The sequence below is a fragment of the Mandrillus leucophaeus genome, unplaced genomic scaffold (genome assembly GCF_000951045.1).
Source record: "Mandrillus leucophaeus isolate KB7577 unplaced genomic scaffold, Mleu.le_1.0 Scaffold40, whole genome shotgun sequence".
In the NCBI taxonomy this organism is placed as follows: Eukaryota; Metazoa; Chordata; class Mammalia; order Primates; family Cercopithecidae; genus Mandrillus; species Mandrillus leucophaeus.
This window is the reverse complement of record NW_012104254.1, coordinates 2,923,239-2,943,125: the sequence shown is the minus strand read 5'-3', so window position 1 is coordinate 2,943,125 and position 19,887 is coordinate 2,923,239. Positions and strand designations below refer to the sequence as shown.

Sequence of the window (19,887 nt, the reverse complement as noted above, 5' to 3'; positions counted from 1 at the left end):
TGCTGAAAAAGATACATATTAATGGCAAATAAGCACATGAAACATCCTCAGCCATTAGGAAAATAAAAATTAAAACCACAATGAGATATTGCTACATACCTATCAAAACAGTCAAAACAGAAAATAGTGATTAACACCAAATGCTGGCAAGGATGTAGAGAAACTAGATCACTCATACCCACCTAGTGGCAATGTAAAATGGTATATTTACTCTGAAAAAAAGTTTAGCAATTTCTTATAGAACTAACATGTACTCACTACATACTCCAGTATTTGCACCCTTGGGCATACACCCCAGAGAAATGACTTATGTTCACATAAAAACCTGTACAAAATATTCATTGCAGGCTTATTTGTAATAGCAAGAACTGGAAACAATGCAAATGGTCTTCAGCAGGTGAATGGTTAAACCATGGTCCATTAACACCACGGAATACTACTCAGAGAAAGAAAGGAACTATTGATACATTGAACAACTTGGATAAATCTCAAGAATATACTGAGCAAAAAACGCCAATTTCAAAAGGTTACATACTATGTGGTTCCATTTTGTAACATTCTTGAAATAACAAATTTGTGGAGATAGAAAACAGATTAATGGATGGCAGGGGCTAGGAATGGGGAAAGTGGAGGAAGACATGTATGGCTATAAAGGAGTAGCAAAAAGGAGCCTTGTGGTGATGGAACAGTTCTGGATCTGAATTGTGGGGTGGTTACACAAAGCTACAGGCGATAAAATTGCATAGAAATATAAAACCCACTCAAAGGAATTCATATAAAACTGATGAAATCTGAATAGGCTCCGTGGATTGAAGCAATGTCAATTTCCTGGGCGTGAAAGTTTACTACAGTAGTTCTCCCTTAATCTCAGTGATATGTTCCAAGATCCCCAGTGGATGCCTGAAACCATGAACAGTACCAAACCCAACATATACGAAGTTTTTTTCTATACACACATATCATGTAGGTATAGGGATTTAATTTATAAATTAGGCAAAGTAAGAGATTAACAAAAATAACCAATAATAAAATAGAACAAGTATAACTATACTGCAATAAAAGTTATATGAATGTGGTCTCTCTTGAAAAACTAATATTTTCAGACTGCAACTGACCACAGTTAACTGAAACTGCAAAGGGCAAAACTGTGGATGAAGGAAAAACTACTGTATAGATGTTACCATTGGGGTAAGCTAGGTGAGGTACCTGCAACCTGCCTGTACATTTTTTTCTGCAACTTCCTGTAAACCTATAATTTTTTCAAAATTAAAAATTATTTTTAAAGGATGTGTTTACAATGAAGATATAACAGAAATACTCATGCAAAAAGCAAGGCATCAACATTCATAAAACAAAACTAAAAGAAATACAGGGAAAAGTAGAAATACATTTTTATTAGGATATAGAAGATCTATACAGCATAAGGTAGTTCACATTGCTAATATTAAACTCTGTGTAACTGAAAAAAGAGAATATATCTTCAAATGTTCATGAAACACTTAAAAAATTGACCAAATAACATTCCACCAAAAAACTCAATAAATTTAAATCAGAAATATTTAAAATTCTCTGAAAGCAATACAATAAAACTAGAAATTGTAACTAAGACAATAAATAAAAATATAAATATATATTTGCCATCCATCACAGATTATAACTCCCTCTTAAAAAATCCCATCTTGTAAATAACCAAAATAAATCACTATATATCAAGACCCATGGCATAAAACTAAAGCAGTGGTCAGAAAGTATCATAGTTTCAAACACATGTACAGTGCTATTATTTCAACAAATAAAGAATGAAAATAAAGAAAAGTTTTTGGATGCTTTTATAAAATGATCACAATACTGAAAGCAGAAATTTTTCCGGAATTCAAGAATGATTCAATGTTTAATATAATCCCTTCGAATCAAGAGAAGATGAAAAGTCATATGGAATCTCCATAGATAATGAATTGTATTTAACAACATTCAACAACCTTTCTTGATTTAAAAAAAAAAAAAAAAAAAAACTAAATACAGTAAGAATAGGTAGAAAATTCCTTAACATGATCAAATGTATCTGTCTCAATCCAAAAGTCAGAATAATGCCCAATGGTGAAACATCAGAAAAATTCCCAAAAAAACACATCAAGTATGTCCACTATTTTCTCTACAACACTGTCCTGTTAAGCTAACATAATTAGCCAGGAGAAAAAAAAAATCAAAAATATCTAACAAGAAAAAATATCAAATGAAAGAAACAAAAGGAGGTGGTAAAATTATTGCTATTTACAGTTTATATGACTACATACTTGGAAACTCTCAAAGAATCAACCAAAAAAATTATTAGAAACAAAAAGACTATTATTGCAGTTGAATATAAAATTGGTATAGAAAATCACTACATTTATATATACAATCAGTTGAGAAATAAAAATTCTTTGACTCACATTCATCAAAGCATTTGTTCTTTTCTGAATGAAATTAATGCTACTTGGAACATTACTACAGCATGTATTTTTGTTCAATAATATCTAATGACTTGAACTAAAAAAATATGTGTCCTAGCAGCAAATACTTGGAACTTCAATATAATAGAATCACACAGAGGACAGCTTCAACATTTTAAAACCTCAATATTCAGTGTTTCACTGTACTCAAACTAAAAATGCTAAAAGTTGAAATATAGCAGAATATCTCAATTCAATCAATATAACTAAACCTTCCTTACTTTGGGTAAAGAATTAACATTCTATAAACCTGGTGGGTTTTCACCAACCTTCATATTATACAACATTATTTTGTTACCTCTTTCGCCCTTTCTGCCAAACTTGTGTTCTTTTTCAAACAACCGTATCATAAGCCCTATCCAATTTATAAAAATGTTTTTAGATGAGATTTAGCAATATATAAATCTAACGATGAGCCGGGCATGGTGGCTCATGCCTGTAATACCAACACTTTGTGAGGCCGAGATGGGCAGATCACTTGAGGCTAAGAGTTCAAGACCAACCTGGTCAACATACTGACACCCCATCTCTACTAAAACAAACAAACAAAAAAACACACAAAAATTAGACAGGAATGTAGTGAATGCCTATAATTCCCACTACTTAGGAGGCTGAGGCACGAGAGCTTGAGCCTGGGAGGCAGAGGATGTAGTGAGTCAAGATTTCACCATTTCACTCCAGCCTGGGCAACAGAGTAAAAACTCTGTCTCAAAACAAAACAAAACAAAAAAAAACAAAAGCTAAAGTTGAATTGATATACAGGTCTTAATATTTACAACTATGTCGACTTCTTTGTCAGCTTATTTAACCACCAAAGACTTCAGCAAAAATTACCTTCATGTTTAGGCAAAATAGTAACAATGATTTATTTTGATGTAAAAAATAAGAATTGAGTACTTCTTGCTTTTGGTTTTTTTTTGGGGGGGGCATATAACTCAACACCATTTTTCCTTACAAATGTCTTCTTTATTATATATAAAAGCCTTATCTAAAAATTCCTTTTGAGGTTATTTCTGGGCCTGTCGCCCAGGTTGGAGTGCAGTGGCTTGACCTCGGCTCACTGTAAGCTCTCCCTCCCAAGGTTCATGCCATTCTCCTGCCTCAGCCTCCTGAGTAGCTGGGACTAAGGAGCCCACCACCATGCTGGGCTAATTTTTTGTATTTTTAGTAGAGACAGGGTTTTACCGTGTTAGCCAGGATGGTCCCGATCTCCTAACCTCGTGATCCACCCACCCTGGCCTCCCAAAGTGCTGAGATTATAGGCGTGAGCCACCCCGCCTGGCTAAAATACACTTGTATTCTTATTAGTGTATCATGAAACAAACATTTAACTTTCTTCAAAAGGTTACAAATTATGTTTGTCAACCTAGCTGGATTGAGGAAATATCTAACATGTGCTACTTGTGGGGAGAGACAGGAGGCATGAAAATTATATAAGAACAAATCCCTATCCTTAAATGGCTTTCAATTTAAGTGTAGATACAAGAAGAGAAATAGGAATATGATCACCTTCCTCAATTCCCTTGCTTAAATTTCTTCCCCAACAACCCCATTTTGAGAGGCAAAAACAAACCAAATAAGAAAATTATGGCTAACTCCTTTGGGAAGGTCAATACCTCAGGATGATGATCAGTCTCTAAAATTACAGAGAATGACATGTCTAGAAAGTTAAAATTTATAAAAGTAAGGTATCCAGAAGTAAAAGTCTACAAGATTGCTTGTAGCATTAGTTAACACAGAAACAAAACTTAATGGTTGCTGACTTAGAAAATGAACCAACTCCCAAGGTAATGCATATTTGCCAGAATAATGCAGAAATACAAAATTTTAACTTTACGTAACTCAAACCTTCCCTCAATATGGTGTGTAGTCTTAATGACTCCTACAAAATAAATTCAGCACTTATATTATGATTTAAGTTTCAGTAATACTTGAAAAGATCAGAGGGAGATAAATATACTGTTGAATCTGAAAGGCAGAAAAACAACAAGTGGAATTATACTAAACTCCTCCATATTACATTCTGAAGTAAAAATATAATAAATTTCAAAGGATGTTATATAGAGTATTGATATTCTACCATAAAGAATAATTTTGGAATAGTTATACAATATATGCTCAGTCCTGATCCATGACCTTTCCAGTAAAAGCATTTGGGAAACTGGGAATGTGTAGACAGCAGTCACTTTTTACAGATATCAGGTAGATTTCTAAACTATATAATCAATGTAGACAGTGTCGAGCAAAACAACATACTTTATTGTCCCTTTTGCCTCTAAGTCTTTAAGTAAATCCGAGTCCAGACCTCAAAACTGTTTGCTATAATTTAGATATTTGATCCTCCAAACCTCATATTGAAATTTGTCCCCCAGTGTTGGAGGTGGGGCCTAATGGGAGGTGTTTGGGTCACGGGGGCGGATCTCATGAACAGATGAATGTCCTCCCTAGGGCATTGTGAGAGTTTGCCCTCTATTAGTTCCTGAGAGAGCTGGTTGTTAAAAAGAAACTGGCACCTCCCCTATCTCTTGCTTTCTCTCTCACCAAGTGATCTCTGCATATGCTGTCCCCCCGTCACCTTCCGCCAGGAGTGAAGCAGCCTGAGGCCCTCACCAGATGCAGATGCTGGTGCCATACTTCTTGCACAGTCAACAGAACCATGAGCCAAATAAACCTCATTTCTTCATAAACTACCCAGCCTCAGGTATTCCTTTATAGCAACACTAACAAACTAAGACACTGTTTCCCAAAGAAAAAAGTCCAGGGATAAGCTCACATTGCACACAAAAGGCAACAATTCATGTTACACACATAAGAAAATGTCCTGTATTAAGTCTTCTTTCTTTTTACCACATCCACTTTCAAATTGTGCTTTATTTCATGCTTTTTTGATTGTCATCGATCAGAAGGACAATGTTATTCTTTGTTGGATAACCAGTCTTTGCTTCAAAAAGTGAAAAGCTCACTAAAATAGAAGCTACTACAGTTGAGAACGAGGTCACAAATATCAATGAGACAAAGTGAAAAATGGCTATGAAGCTAAACAAGCCAAGATATACTAGATGCAGGTGATGCAGAAAAATCAGAGCGACACAGTAAGGATTAGAAAGCTTCATACCCAAAGTATCAGAAAGATTGAATTGAAGAAATTACATTTTTTAAAGAAATAAAGTTTTCCTGCTTCTAAAGAACAATTAGTATACAATTTATTTGCCCCCCAAAAAACTTTTATGAATCATAATAGCAAATCTAAATCATAGTTTTTTGGATAGCCATTATAATTAACACAGTAGAGTTCCCTATCAGACATTCCGTTACAACTAGATACAAGTCTTTTATGATCAAAAAAATTAATCTTTATATGGAAATAGATGTAAAGTGCATTTCTGAGTGTTTAAAAGTACTTAAATCAACTAAACATCTCATTCTACTTTGTAAATTGCTTTTCTCTCCTCTTATGAAAAAAGTATAAGGGAAACAAGGAAAAGGGGCTCACAATTATAAAATCCACTACTACTGGGATAAAAGCATTCCAAAAGATTTCAAAACGTGAAAACAAAGAAATTAGCAGGGACAATTATTTTGCAATATTATGAAAGCACTCAATTTCAGCTCTTGTAGCTACATACAAACTTATAATTTTACAAGCTTCAGGAGTTCCAATTTGAAAATATGCCCTGCACTAAAGACTAAACAAACACATTTTTTATAGTAGTACCCAGACTGAGGCAATGCCCCTATTAAATGCTCCCATAGCATTTTACACTTCTCTTTTATAACATTCATCATACTCATTACTTAATGTTTGCAGTCTAAGATATACAGTCAGAGAGTTTTGTATTTTTATGTACCATACACCATTATAATCCAATGTCTAAACAATTGGTACCCATAAATACTTGTTGACTGAAAAAACAAACTTTTTATCAAATTGTCTCCCAAAATTCTCAGTCATGATATACCTCCTATACAGTGCTATATTATAAAATATTTCTAAAATAAGGGTCAGTTGCTTTATAGCAGTGACTATACAGCAGTAAAAAGAAGGAAAGAGAGTTGGGGTGAATGGAATACATTCAGAATAATTTGAGCAGTTATTCTTTTGGTTTTACAAACCCTGCCCCACTTGCCATTACCCCCTACTCCACGCCCAATGCCCCTAGGGGAGCATGGTCATCTACTAGAAAATCATAAAACATTGCCATATAGAGCAATTATTACTCATATTACTAGGTAATACTCCTCAGGTATATTGGATTACAAATGAAGGTTTAAAACAATTGTTCTACTATTTTTAAAAAATCTTTTCAAATTGTGAAAGAAATTCAAACTCAATCAGATATTACCATTTAATAATAAAAAGACTGAATATATATACTAGATATACATTAAGACTCTCTAGTCAGAAAAGGAAAAGATCAACAAAAAGAATAATTTACTTACATCAATGGAAAAGCAAAAAATGGGAGTGTCATGGCAAGTCTTGCTGTAAATTCATCAGGAAGATACCACAAATATACAATTAAGCATGTAAACAGATAGAGAACTGAGGAATACAGAATTAATCTTCCAACCCATAATTTTTGTAATCTCTGATTTTTTTCCCTAAATTCTTCCAATGCTTGAATTTCCTGTTAAGAGAAAATTATTCCCTGTTAGTAAATTTCAAACTTCATAAAGAAATTAAAATGTTAAAAAATGTTAACAGGAAAGATATTTAAGAAAAAACTCTTATTTAAAGTTCAATAAAGCATAATACCCTAACCGTTTAAAACAGAACATAATATGGAAAAGAAAACTAAAACTGAAGTTAAAAATTTATAATGCTTATTCTAACAAAGCAATTTTACAATGCAAAATTAATTACTATTTTTAAACTATCAAATTGGCAAAGATTCAGGGAATGAAATTGGTATCAGCAATATTTGTTGAGTCAAACAAGTAATAATTCCTCCTATAAAAGGCATTTTAAAAATCTGGCAATAAGAAAAAGAATAAAAATTAAAACAGTAACCCATCTATTTATCACTCTCCATATTCCCAGAAAATCATTTTTTATACTATATAAAAAGCTGTGAAAATTTTGTAGACTGATAAAAACTATTATATAGTATCTCATCTATTTTGTCCTACCTGTAACATTTATTTACACCACACTACAGATCTAATTTCATTCTAACTGGCTCTATTACTTGAAACAGACTTCTTAAGTCACTGATAGACTTTAGATTTTTTTGCGGTCACATAACATTAAAGTTCTCAGACTCACTCTATATCATTTCTCAATTCCCATAATAGATTTGGTCTCCAAAATAATATATACTACAATAATATTTATTTAATACCTAAAATGAATTAAAATACCTTACAGCCAAAGAACATACCTTATCTATACTTTCTAGAACTTCTACAGTTGAAGGTTTTGTCTGTTATAGAAACAGAAACAAGAGACAGCATTAAAACGTATCACAAACTTTTACGTTTTGATATAATCATTAAAGAACATTTATTTCAAAATTGAATTTTCTCAAATGTTATCAGGCAAATATGTATTCTTGTTTATAACTAAGATTTACTTAAATAAAAATTATAATTGCAAACAGAACTACATAAGAGTAAAGAAATAAGCATTTCCCTACTTAACTTTTTTTAATCCTAGAAAGACTGAATTCTGATGGCTCAATTTTTACCATTCTTAACCTCAATAAAACACACTGTTATAGAAAGAAACAAATTTTGGCCAGGTACGGTGGCTCGCGCCTGCACTTTGGGAGGCCAAGGTGAGCGGATCACTTAGGGTCAGGAGTTTGAGACCAACCTGGTCAACATGGTGAAACGCCATCTCTACTAAAAATCCAAAAATTAGCTGGGCGTGGTGGCATGCGCTTGTAATCCCAGCTACTCAGGAGGCTCAGGCACGAGATTTGCTTGAACCCGGGAGCCAGACATTGCAGTGAGCTGAGATCGCACCACTGCACTCTAGCCTGGGTGACAGAGAAAGACTGCATCTCAAAAAAATTTTTTAATTAAATTAAAAAATTAAAAAACCGCACATTTTCCTCCAAAAAAATTCCTTAGGAATGATTACTCAAAAGAATTAACACATTAAAAAAATTTACAGACTAAAAATAGTCTGATTGGCTATTGCTAAAAGTTCACTTAAGACTCTGGAGGTCAAAATCAACAGGCTACCTTCATTCTAAATTCCTAAAGTACTTTTTGAAGATCAGATTTTAAAAGGACATCTAAGAATACTTCATTATAGCAAAGCTTGTTTGCCAAAGGTATTTTTTATACATCTAGAATAAAAATCAGCCAAAATCACTCATAAAACACTTGAAAAAATATTTACCAATTACATACTCAACAATCCAAGAGGGTAATGAATATCAGGTCATTGTAGTTCCCATAAGAGTTGTTAACATTAGAGTTAACCATATGAAATTGACATTTTGCTAAGCCCAAGCAGTTGAATACTGGCAATTTCATATGGTTCAACCTAATATGAAAGACAAAGCAAGAAGAGATAAATTTGATCCTTGGGCAGATTATTAAAAGGTCATAACAGGGTCAATATAATGCTGATCCAAAACAAGGCTGTTCCAGCAACAGCCCAAAACCTAAGTTATGTACCAAGTATAGTTAGACTCTATTATTATGGTAGTAAGGAGAAAAAAAAAATAAGTAGTTTATCCTAGACTACCTTATCTCCTCTTACATTTGAAAAAAGCATTTATATAATTTTGTTTTCTTTTATTTGAGACAGAGTCTAGCTCTGTCGCCCAGGCTGGAGTGCAGTGGCAAAATCTCGGCTCACTGCAACCTTCATCTTCTGGGTTCAAGCGATCCTGCCTCAGCCTCCCAAGTAGCTGGGATTACAGGCGCCCACCACCACGCCCAGCTAATTTCTGTATTTTTAGTAGAGACGGGCTTATATAATTTATACAATTCATATTTTCGAGCTGTAACTTTGAGATACTTCCTCTAAAAGCTTATCCAATAAAATCAAACTGAATTTCTAATTTTGTTTAACCTATAAATTCTAAAAGCACATGTAGTGTGACTTTAGTCAATATTTATGATAAGCTTCAAGTAAAAAGATACAGTGTGTAAGAAACAAATATTGTATAGAATACTTTTTTTTCTTTTTTTTGAGACAGAGTCTTGCTCTGTCACCCAGGCTGGAGTGCAGTGGCACGATCTCGGCTCACTGCAACCTCTGCCTCCTGGGTTCATTCTCCTGCCTCAGCCTCCCGAGTAGCTGAGATTATAGGTTCACACCACTACGCCGAGCTAATTTTTGCATTTTTAGTGGAGACAGGGTTTCAACATGTTGGCCAAGCTGGTCTCGAACTCCTGAACTCATGATCTGCCCACCTCGGCCTCCCAAAGTGTTGGGATTACAGGCGTGAGCCACCGCACCCGGCCTAGAGTACTTATTTTCAACTACCTTTCAAATAAGCTTGAAACTTAGGAAGTATAAGAAAACAAGATAGCCATTTGCACACAAATACAGAAATACAGAAATAAAAATAATTCATACATCCAAATGAAATAATTCTGTTACACAGAGACATTGGACACCTACAGAACAAGTGGAAGTATCAAAATAAAAAATAGAAAAGTAATTCAAAAGAGAAGAAAAAAAGTTAAGGAAAACAGCAAACTACTATTCAGGGCTATAATGAAAGGAGACTTTCACAAATAGCTTTATGTGACACTTTTATATTAGACTCAAGAACTAGCTGTAAAGAAAAGTACCTTACCCTCCATCGAGAAAATAATCCACCCATCTTTTATTTGTAGAAACTGGGCACAATGATAAATATCATCAATTGTTCAAAGGAATTCACAGCTAGAAATAAAGCAAATATTTAAAATGTTAAGTTAAACACACAGCATACCCACTACAGATGTTGCAATACTGCCTAAAAAATGTTATGAAATATTAATTTCTTTGGACTCCACATATATGGAATTTGATATCAGACAGTTATTGGGATAGAGTCTATCTTTTTTTATTATTACTATTTTTTGAGATGGAGTCTCTCTGTGTTGCCCACGCTAGAGTGCAGAGGCGAGATCTCACCTCATTGCAACTTCCGCCTCCCAGGTTAAGCGATTCTTGTGCCTCACCCTCCTGAGTAGCTGGGACTACAGGTGTGCACCACTACGCCTGGCTAATTTTATATTCTTGATAGAGACAGAGTTTTGCTATGTTGGCCAGGCTGGTCTTGAACTCCTGGCCTCAAGTGATCTGCCCACCTCGGCCTCCCAAAGTGCTGGGATTACAGGCGTGAGTCATCGCACACTGCCAAGTCCACCTTTTAAAAATCCATTCTTCAAAACCAGAACAGATTTAAAAGTGAAAATAAAGTTTGAAAAGCTTTTCAAATGACAATGAAGTTTAGAAATGTATATTCTTACCACTTTGCTATTTTCTATTCTTTAAAATATGTTCTCTATGTTGTTCTGGGAACAAAGTTTTACCATACTACTTTCATACTATATACTTAAATAAAATCATTTCTACCATCCAGCAGTCTCCCAACTAAACTAGTTATCTGGAGTAGGAGTGTTTTACAATGTTTAGAATATAACCTTACAAGTAATAAGAGAAAGCCACAACCAAGTTATTAATAAGAAAATAAGGATTACAAGGCTATCTGTGACCTTTAGCAAATCACTTAATGATTCTGAGCCTTAATTTTCTTTTCTCTAAATTACAGTTAATAATACCACCACTTTCTCATAGGATAGTCTTTAGTATTACCATCTCACAGATAAGAAAACTAAGTGAAAAGAGGTTTAGTGATTTGTCCAATAGCTCAGAAGAAATATGGCCTAGAGTCCCTTTATCTTCAGATTTCTAGCCTCTATTACTAAACACTACTGTTCAATGCCCAAATAAACATTTCTCCCTAACATTGTGTACAAGTCCCTGAAGCTAGTTGACCTTCAATTCAGCTAGCTCTATAACCACTTCTTTTAGTTGTTTTTCTATGACTCTCAAATGTTTTATAACAGACTCAACAATATTATATTCTAAATCAACTTACTGGACAACGATTATGTAAATTTTTATTCTTTTAAGTTGAATTGTTAAAAGTATAATTTCAAACTGACATATTTTAACCAGGTTACAGTTAGATACTTGCCAATGTATAAAACTACTTCTTTTCCACCCCCAAAAAGGTTACCTATGTCATATTTCTCACATTTTTTAACTGTAAATGTAAACACAAAATAATACCAGTATCAAGTAAAAACACTCACTCCGCAAAATTATTTATATACCATAACTAGCATAAGGCATAGCTATCTTGGAGTTTCTTAGAAAAGTAACAAAGAGCTTAACTGTAAAATACTTTTACTCACAAAGTAATTTTTAAGGACAGAAACACCTATAATCTGTCCTGAAAAACTCTAAAGTTTATAACTATAATGAATGTTTCAAGTCATATTTAAGTTGCAAGCTAAATGTTATTAATCATTTAGTATTTTCTAAAATGTGGTTGTAGAAAATCCAGGAACTTTCATGAATTAAACTATAAATTTCTATCTGAATCATGACAGTAAGTAAATCTAAAAACCCTCTTGAGATGCTAAAAATAATTACCAAAAAGGTGGGTGGAGGGAGTAGATTCATATGAATCACTTGTTATTCTCAAAATACACATCATTCCACTATTCTGGAACTAGTGTATGGTGTCTAGCAGTGTTCTGTACACAACCAACCTACATATTTTGAAGTAGAATTACATCCTTCAATGTCAAGTTTGTAACCATCACACACTGAGACTATGATCAGAATTTTTAATATTTGAAACTAATGACAACAACAATATCAAACAACAGTATCAGTTAAACACTTAGTACTTCATTTCTAGCGGCCCTAAAACAAATGCTGTGTGTGTGTGTGTGTGTGTGTGTGTATACATTTTCTTTTTGAGACAGAGTCTCAATGACACCCAGGCTGGAGTGCAGTGGTGAGATCTTGGCTCACTACAACCTCCATCTCCAGGGTTAAAGCAATTCTCCCACCTCAGTCTCCAAAGGCGTAGCTGGGACTACAGGCACGCGCCACCACACCCGGCTAATTTTTTTTTTTTTTTTTTTTTTTGGTAGAGACAGGGATTTCACCTTGTTGGCCAGGTTGGTCTCGAACTCCTGGCCTCAAGTGATCTGCCCACCTTGGTCTCTCAAAGTGCTGGGGATTATAGGCGTGAGCCACCACGCCCAGCCCAAATGCTTTATATTAATTTTAGCATTTAGATACTACTATCCCTCCATTTTAAAAATGAGAAATCTAAGAGAAGTGAAGTAGTGTGCTAAGTAATATCCCAAAGACAGTAAGCAGCAGAGCCAAACATAGTATTTTAGTTTTGATTTTTTAAGCACCCAGCTATTACCAATAACACAAAATCAGAAATAAAGTCTGCTTTGTATAGATTAGATTGGAATATTTATATGTAAAATATATGAAAGCACCTCTGACATTATCAAATAGTTGGTAAACAAATCTACTGATTTGAAAAGTGAGTAATAAGCACACGAAACAGTATTAGTACAATGTATCGTGTAACCCAATTCCTTTATTTGATTACATTTGAGTGTTTAAATCTGCATTAAAGAGAAGTTAAATGATTTGCAAAATCATGTAGCTCCAGCTAGGGACAGAACTGGTACTAGAAGTCTGCAAGCACACCCTTTACTTGTTTACTGCATATCAATTTTAAAGTAAGTACAATATGAAATACATGCATAATATCACTATACCAATTTTGACAATTATTTGCTTAAAGAATTGTTTTGGTATTAATGAAACAATCTACATCTTAGCCTCTAAGACCCCAGAAGCAAGGGATTATGCTGTTAAATTTGTACTCTAAAACAATATTAGAGTGACAGTCATTAAATGCCATATCCAGGCTTTCAGGTTCATAATCAAAGAAACGGTCAACCTGCACTAGCAATTTTTCTATCAAATTCCAATATTAAAGGAACTGATTTACTGTAATGCACATGTAATAAGTGGTACTTTCTAACAGACGTGAAAACATAACAAAATTAAACTATTAAATCAAATATTGCTCCATAGCTTTAATTTCAGACCTCTTCTGTATTCAACCACTGGTTCTCTCCTTTCCACGCAAATATCTTAACTCCAAGTCCTGTGGCCCACCACTTACTGTGCAATTTTGGACATATCAGTTACTTAACCTATCTGCTACTCAATTTCCTCATCAGTAAAAGAAGGATAGTTAAGGACCCTCTTAAATGTTGAAAGACTTAAATGACATAATGTATTCTAAACTATTTACAACAGTGCTTGGCACACAGTGATTGCTCAATACAAACTGTTTTTACTGCTGTGGTTGTTGCTATTTTCTAATCCATCTCTCCTTTCTTTCAAATACATGGAAAATATATGGGAACCGAATAAATAACCCTTGCATTTCCTTCTGAGGCATAAATCAGTTCACTTGTCCTGGATTGGACAGATGGTTCAACCTCAACTGACTTTTCTCCAAGAACTCTCCCATGAACATGTACAGAGCGTTTCTTTCCACTCTGGTCTGATACCACAACAGGACCTGTCATGACCTTAAGAGATGGGTGCATCTAAGTGTGTTTTTCTTTTTGTTGAGACTGAGTCTCACTCTGTCTGTTGCCCAGGCTGGAGTGCAGCGGCCTAATCTCAGCTCACTGCAACCACTGCCACCTGGGTTCAAGTGATTCTCCTGCCTCAGCCTCCCATGTAGCTGGGATTACAGGTGTGTGCCACCATTCCCGGCTAATTTTTGTGTTTTTAGTAGAGACAGGGTTTCACCATGTTGCCCTGGCTGGTCTCGAACTCATGACCTCAAGTGATCCGCCTGCCTTGGCCTCGCAAAGTGCTGAGATTACAGGCGTGAGCAACCCCATCCAACCTAAATGTGTTTTTCAATGAACAATAATGTCGACCACCTTATTTGAATGTTTTCTACTAATGGCTATTTACACTCAGGTTTGGGTGTCAGAATTTTAAATCTTGGGAAATGTTTTTCTTAAATTTTCACCTCACTCCAAGACACATTAAAATAATGTAATAAAACAGATCTGGATTCAAAATATGGCTCAATCACTTACTAGCTATGCAGTCTTGGGCAGATTACTTAAACTCTCCAAGTCTCAGTTATTGCATCTGCAAAATGGTAAAAATATCTACACTTCACAGAATTGTTGTATAAATTAAATGAAATTATGTATCATTTGGCACAGTGTACAACACATAGTAACTGCTTAATAAATTGTAGCCATTATTATTACCAGAAAACACACCTAGTATTTATATGGAACACATTTCTTTCCAACTTCTTATAAAGAAAGCACTTATTTCATAATTCTAAAATTGGAAAATTATATCACAGTTTGTATTTTTACTAAAATAGATTGCTGTCATTTTCTCTAGTATAAGAAATAGAGCAAAAAATTCTGTAGACTCTGCCATTAAATAATCTTGTAGGCCTTTGAAGAAAACAGCAAAGGAAGTTTTAAGTTTATCAAATTCCAAAGTTAAATATAAGCTATTTAATCACCATCAACAGTACCTCCATAACATACTGTACTATACAATTGAAGAGTAAAGGTGATTTGTTCTAGAACTCTAACTTCCAAATGTCCTAACTGAAAAGACAATTCTGAAATAGCCCAAGCCACATTTATTGCTCCTCAAAAAAAAATTAATGAAAAGAAGTACATCTCTATTATATATTAAACCCTCTTAATATATAATGATTAAGTGCTTGCTTTCATGGTAAGTCAATTTTCATCTGAACTAAATACCACCAAAAAATTACTATTTGATTATAAATATTTCTATATGAAATCATATCTTTTTAATAGCCATATAACTCCTCCTTTTCTTGTATTTTCTTGTTTATATGTTATAATATATAAACACTATATAGGTTTATTAACAGCATTACTGAGCTGATCTCAATAGATAACAGAAAACCTTAAAATTCTAATTTTAAACGCACCACTCCTGTTTAAGAAAATGTGTTAAAAGTCAACTTGGTCTTCTGGGGGCTGCTGAGGAAAAGAGATTAGCATTCCCTGCCAGTTTGAACATATTCCTGAAACCAAGCTTACTCACACCCACCAAACCGTTGTTGAATAGAGTCCATTTTGTCAATGCTGACACCCAAGAAAACAGTAGACACCAAGCAACACACACTGGAGGCCAAGCGGGAAAAGCAGAACATGGAAAACTCAGTGACTCACGGGTCTTGCTTAGCACTGTGAGAGCACCATCAGCAAAGCTGAGTTGACCAATTCCAACTCTTTCTCAATCCGCAACTATGAACTGATGGAATTTAGATTTGTTTTTCTCCTCCTGCCACGCCTCTGATACTATGCATCTTCGCCCTTCCCGTCCGCCCCACAGCCCACCATCCCTGGAATAAGGACAATGGTTGGAGAGCCTCTTCTCTAAGTAGCACGTACTCCACGCCCACACGCTAGAGCCCGGCAGCATGACACTGACAGTTTTCAGTCCCTTCTGGTCTTTCCAACTCTTGGAGCCTCCACACAACTCAGAAAAAGAAGACGCGGACAAAACGCTCAAAGCGGATAGCTGAGCGTAGGAAATGCTAGTTTGGGACCTTCTGACCTCTTTGCCCCACCTGTGTCGAGGTAAGCTCGACACAGGTGGGCCAAAGAGCTGGGGCTCAAGCCAGTCACTACCTGGAATCTCCCAGAATCAAGCTGGAGAAACTACCAGCCCTAGAGGGGAAAAAAGGCTTTCGAGACTCCAGCACCACCACTGCCAGTGTGCTGGGAAATCCAGGGAACAAGGCGGCGAGCCTGGGTCAGCGCGCACCACCGCGCAGCCTGACCAGCAGCCGCCGCAGAGCTCTAGGCCACTTGGCAGGAGGCGGGGGCACCAAGGAGAGGCAAGCGGGGAACCCGCAGCTTATTTCCCAGGGGCACAGCTCAGCATGCCTCCCCATGCAGAGCCCCCCCAACTGCCCTCGCCTTGAGCGTTTTACCTGCAAGAAGCGGGCGCAGCCCGGCCCGGGCGTCCACCCCCGCCAGTCTCGGCCGCCACCGCGCAGCCTGCCTCCAGAACAAGCAGCAGCCGCCACTGACAGAGAGACAGGCCCAGCCAACTCCTTCCCATCAAACCCCGCGCTCCCGCCGCTCGCCAATTGGCGCCGCGGCCGGAGCGCGCCGCTCCCCTGTCACGTGACCCTACCCGGGGCTGGCAGTTGTTGGGGCGGGTCGGGCGAGAGGTTAGGAGCTTGTGTTTGTGGCCTCCGCAGCCAGCGTAGGCTGCCCGTTGTCGTGTGGCAGTCATGTACTGCAATTTATTATTACTCTTAGAATATAGTTATTTCTTACTCTTCCGCTGCCTGCTTTCCTTTTAAAGCCTGTTCTGCCGTCTCGCTGGAGAAGGAAACCACTGAAACTGGTCCTGGTGGTCTCAGACCGCCGCGCGAGCGAAGAGTGGGGAGGACAAAGGTTGGGAAGTTGAGGATGGAGATGGGTGCATCTGGAAGGGAGTCCGTCCTGAGGAGTCCCCCATCGGCTGTCAGCCAGCCGGCAGCAGAGCAAGTTAAGAGTACACAGCTCCGAAGAAGCCAGTTCCCAACCAAGCCAGTGGAGAAAAGTCAGCCTGGCCCCCAGGAGTGCTTGAGTCTCTGTCAGTCATGGACGTCAAAAAGGGTCATTTGATGACTGGATGCTTACCTCACCGGTGTGAGGTAAGCTTCAAACGCCATATCATGTTGCTTTAAAACCTGCGGGTAACAGCATAAGCTGAGTTTTCTATCTTAGAACTCTTAACCCCAAGAACACTCTTGACAGGTCCTGATAAGTGGACCCACAAAAAACCACCCAGGCTGTATTTGACTCGGATTTGAAACGCTGCCTAAACGGTATTAAGTTTCCTCCTCAACTGGAAAAGACAAATAACATGATACCTGAATGAGAAAAATACTAGACGTGCACACAGTAATGTGTGAGCAGGGAAACTTCAGCGAAGGTTTTTATCATGCTTTACCCCATTTATGTGCTTTACCCCATGTGCAAACATTTTTCATGATTTTTTTGTATTTACATACACAAAAAAAGTTCCGATGATTTTTAAAGAGTATAATAATTTTAATATGTTACATTTAAACTTTGACAATGCAAACAGGTTGTCAAGAGAAGAAGCTGAACATTGTCTGGGTGGTAAGAAAATTTATACTAGAGGCTACCACGTAATTCACTGTGGAATTTGCTTGCCCTAATTGCCTAAATATTTAGTTACAGTTCTGTACACTTGAAAGGCTGAGGGGAAGGGAACTACAGCTTAGTGTGTTACTGTGGATCAGGCACTTTCCAAATGTAGAAGAAAATGAACAGAAACATTTCACCTGTTTTGATATGGAAATTTAGCCATTTTGTTTTTCAATCTTTGCTGTTGCAAAGTATTAAAGTCCTGTGCAGTTTTACAAATACATCTCACCTCAGAAAGATTTCCTTTCCTAAGAAGACTGGGAAGAATGGCTTTCCACTTGCCAATAATGTGTCCTCTGGTTTCAACTGAGCCATCAATGTCTGTACTCCAGCCTGGGCTACCAAGCGATACCCCACCTCTAAAAAAAAAAAAAGGGTAGCGAGGGGACAGAGAAGAGCCGGTTGGATGCACGAGATTCCAAACACCTAATCCTGAGATAAAATTCCCTAGGCAATTGCTCTACCAAGAGTAGAGATCTGACCTGGCAAAAGAATGGAGATAAGTATTTAACCATTAACTCTTTTAATCCTCCCAACAACCTTTTAAGTATAGTATCATTTTTCAAATGAGGAAACAAATGTAGAAAGATTATGTACACTGTTGAAGGTAACACTAAACCATTGCCTCCTTTATATCCTTTACAGAAGAGTTCATCAAGCAAATAAAGTGAGGGAAAGACATTACAAGCAGAGAAATCAACATACACGCTATTGTGGCTGGACTTCAGGCTACAGCGTGGTTCCAAATATTTATTGACAAGGCCCCATGTTAAGTGCTGAGGATACAGAGATAAATAAACCATTTGTCCTAAAGCAGCTGACACTAGTGAGAGAAACCTTAAAAAAAAAAAAATACAATGCAGACTAAGACTATATAAGTGCTGTGATAGAGGCTAATGTTCATGGTATTGGAAAATGATAAGAAAACAGCAGCCGGAGAGGATGTGGGAAAGCCAGTGAAGATGCTGCTTTAGCAGAGTCCAAATGTCAAGAGTTACCCTCTGCTAACGCTGAAATTGTTCTGGGATATGGTTTAAAGAAGTGAAATCCAAAGAACAACAGAGAAGAACAGCAGAGAATACTTGGAGAGAGGAAACAAATTGCTCTAACCAATGGAGTTTTAAATGGTCTAGTTTAACAAATAGGTTGAATTTATCTAGGTGCTATGAGAACTTACATAAGTGGCATTCATTGGTCTGGTCAGAGAGGTTAGGTAAGGCTTCTTTGAGGAAGTCACACTAGCATGAAAGATGAGAAACTGAAAAAGGGAGAGTGGGACACAGAGGGAATATCATGTGTAAAGCCTTTTTGTCAGGAGGGAACACTGCAAGCCTGAGGGACTGAAAGGAGGCTATTGTGGCTAGAGCCTAGGTTGCAGGGAGAAAGTGCACCAGTTTGAAGCTGGAGACCAGACCAAGCAGAGTCTTATTGGCCATATTAAGAACTGTAATCTTAAAAAGAGAGGGGGAGGGTATTTGACATGATCAGATCTGTGTTTTGAAAAGGTCATTCCAGCTGCAGTGTGGGAACACAAGCAGAGTCAACACTGGATTAATTAAATCTATGAGTGGTGTTAGTGTTGGTAGGCATCTAAGTGGATTGGGGTAGGAACAAGGAGATGGACAGAAGTCGGGGAAATGGAACAATAGGAAGTAAAGTGGGAGGTCTTGGTGATGGATTCAAATATCATGGGATGGGATGGGGACTGAGGGAGAGGGAGGAGTCAGATGACTCAGAATTTCTAGCAGACCCAGTGGGTGGATAATAATGCCATCATTGAGATATGGAGGACACTGGAAGAGAACCAGGTTTGGGGGAAGAGGGTAATTTCAATTTGAATGCGTTGCGTTTAACATATTTTTGTGACTTCCAGGGAAGATGTAAACATTGGATCTTTAGGTCTGCAGCACTGGGCTGGAGAAAAAAAAATATATTATCGTTTGCAATTTGTTATTTTCTGCAGGGTACTTATTTTTTCAAAATACAGATATCTTTATTGTAAATAAGATGTTTTGTTTTTAAACATATTTAGAAGCACTTGAACCCAGGAGGCAGAGGGTTGCAGTGAGCCGAGATGGCACCATTGCACTCCAGCCTGGGCAACAAGAGCAAAACTCAGTCTCAAAAA

General features: G+C 36.7%; 1 protein-coding gene across 1 annotated transcript in view; it reads right to left on the bottom strand.

The window, feature by feature from the left end:
- The window catches only part of KIAA1715 (KIAA1715 ortholog), a 94,181-nt gene extending 77,525 nt beyond the window's left edge, over nucleotides 1–16,656 (bottom strand). Inside the window, 4 exon segments of the mRNA XM_011991858.1 lie at nucleotides 6,933–7,120; nucleotides 7,874–7,915; nucleotides 10,251–10,344; nucleotides 16,526–16,656. Of these exon segments, the coding sequence (XP_011847248.1) occupies nucleotides 6,933–7,120; nucleotides 7,874–7,915; nucleotides 10,251–10,344; nucleotides 16,526–16,656 (455 nt within the window).
- Nucleotides 16,657–19,887: the final 3,231 nt, after the last annotated feature.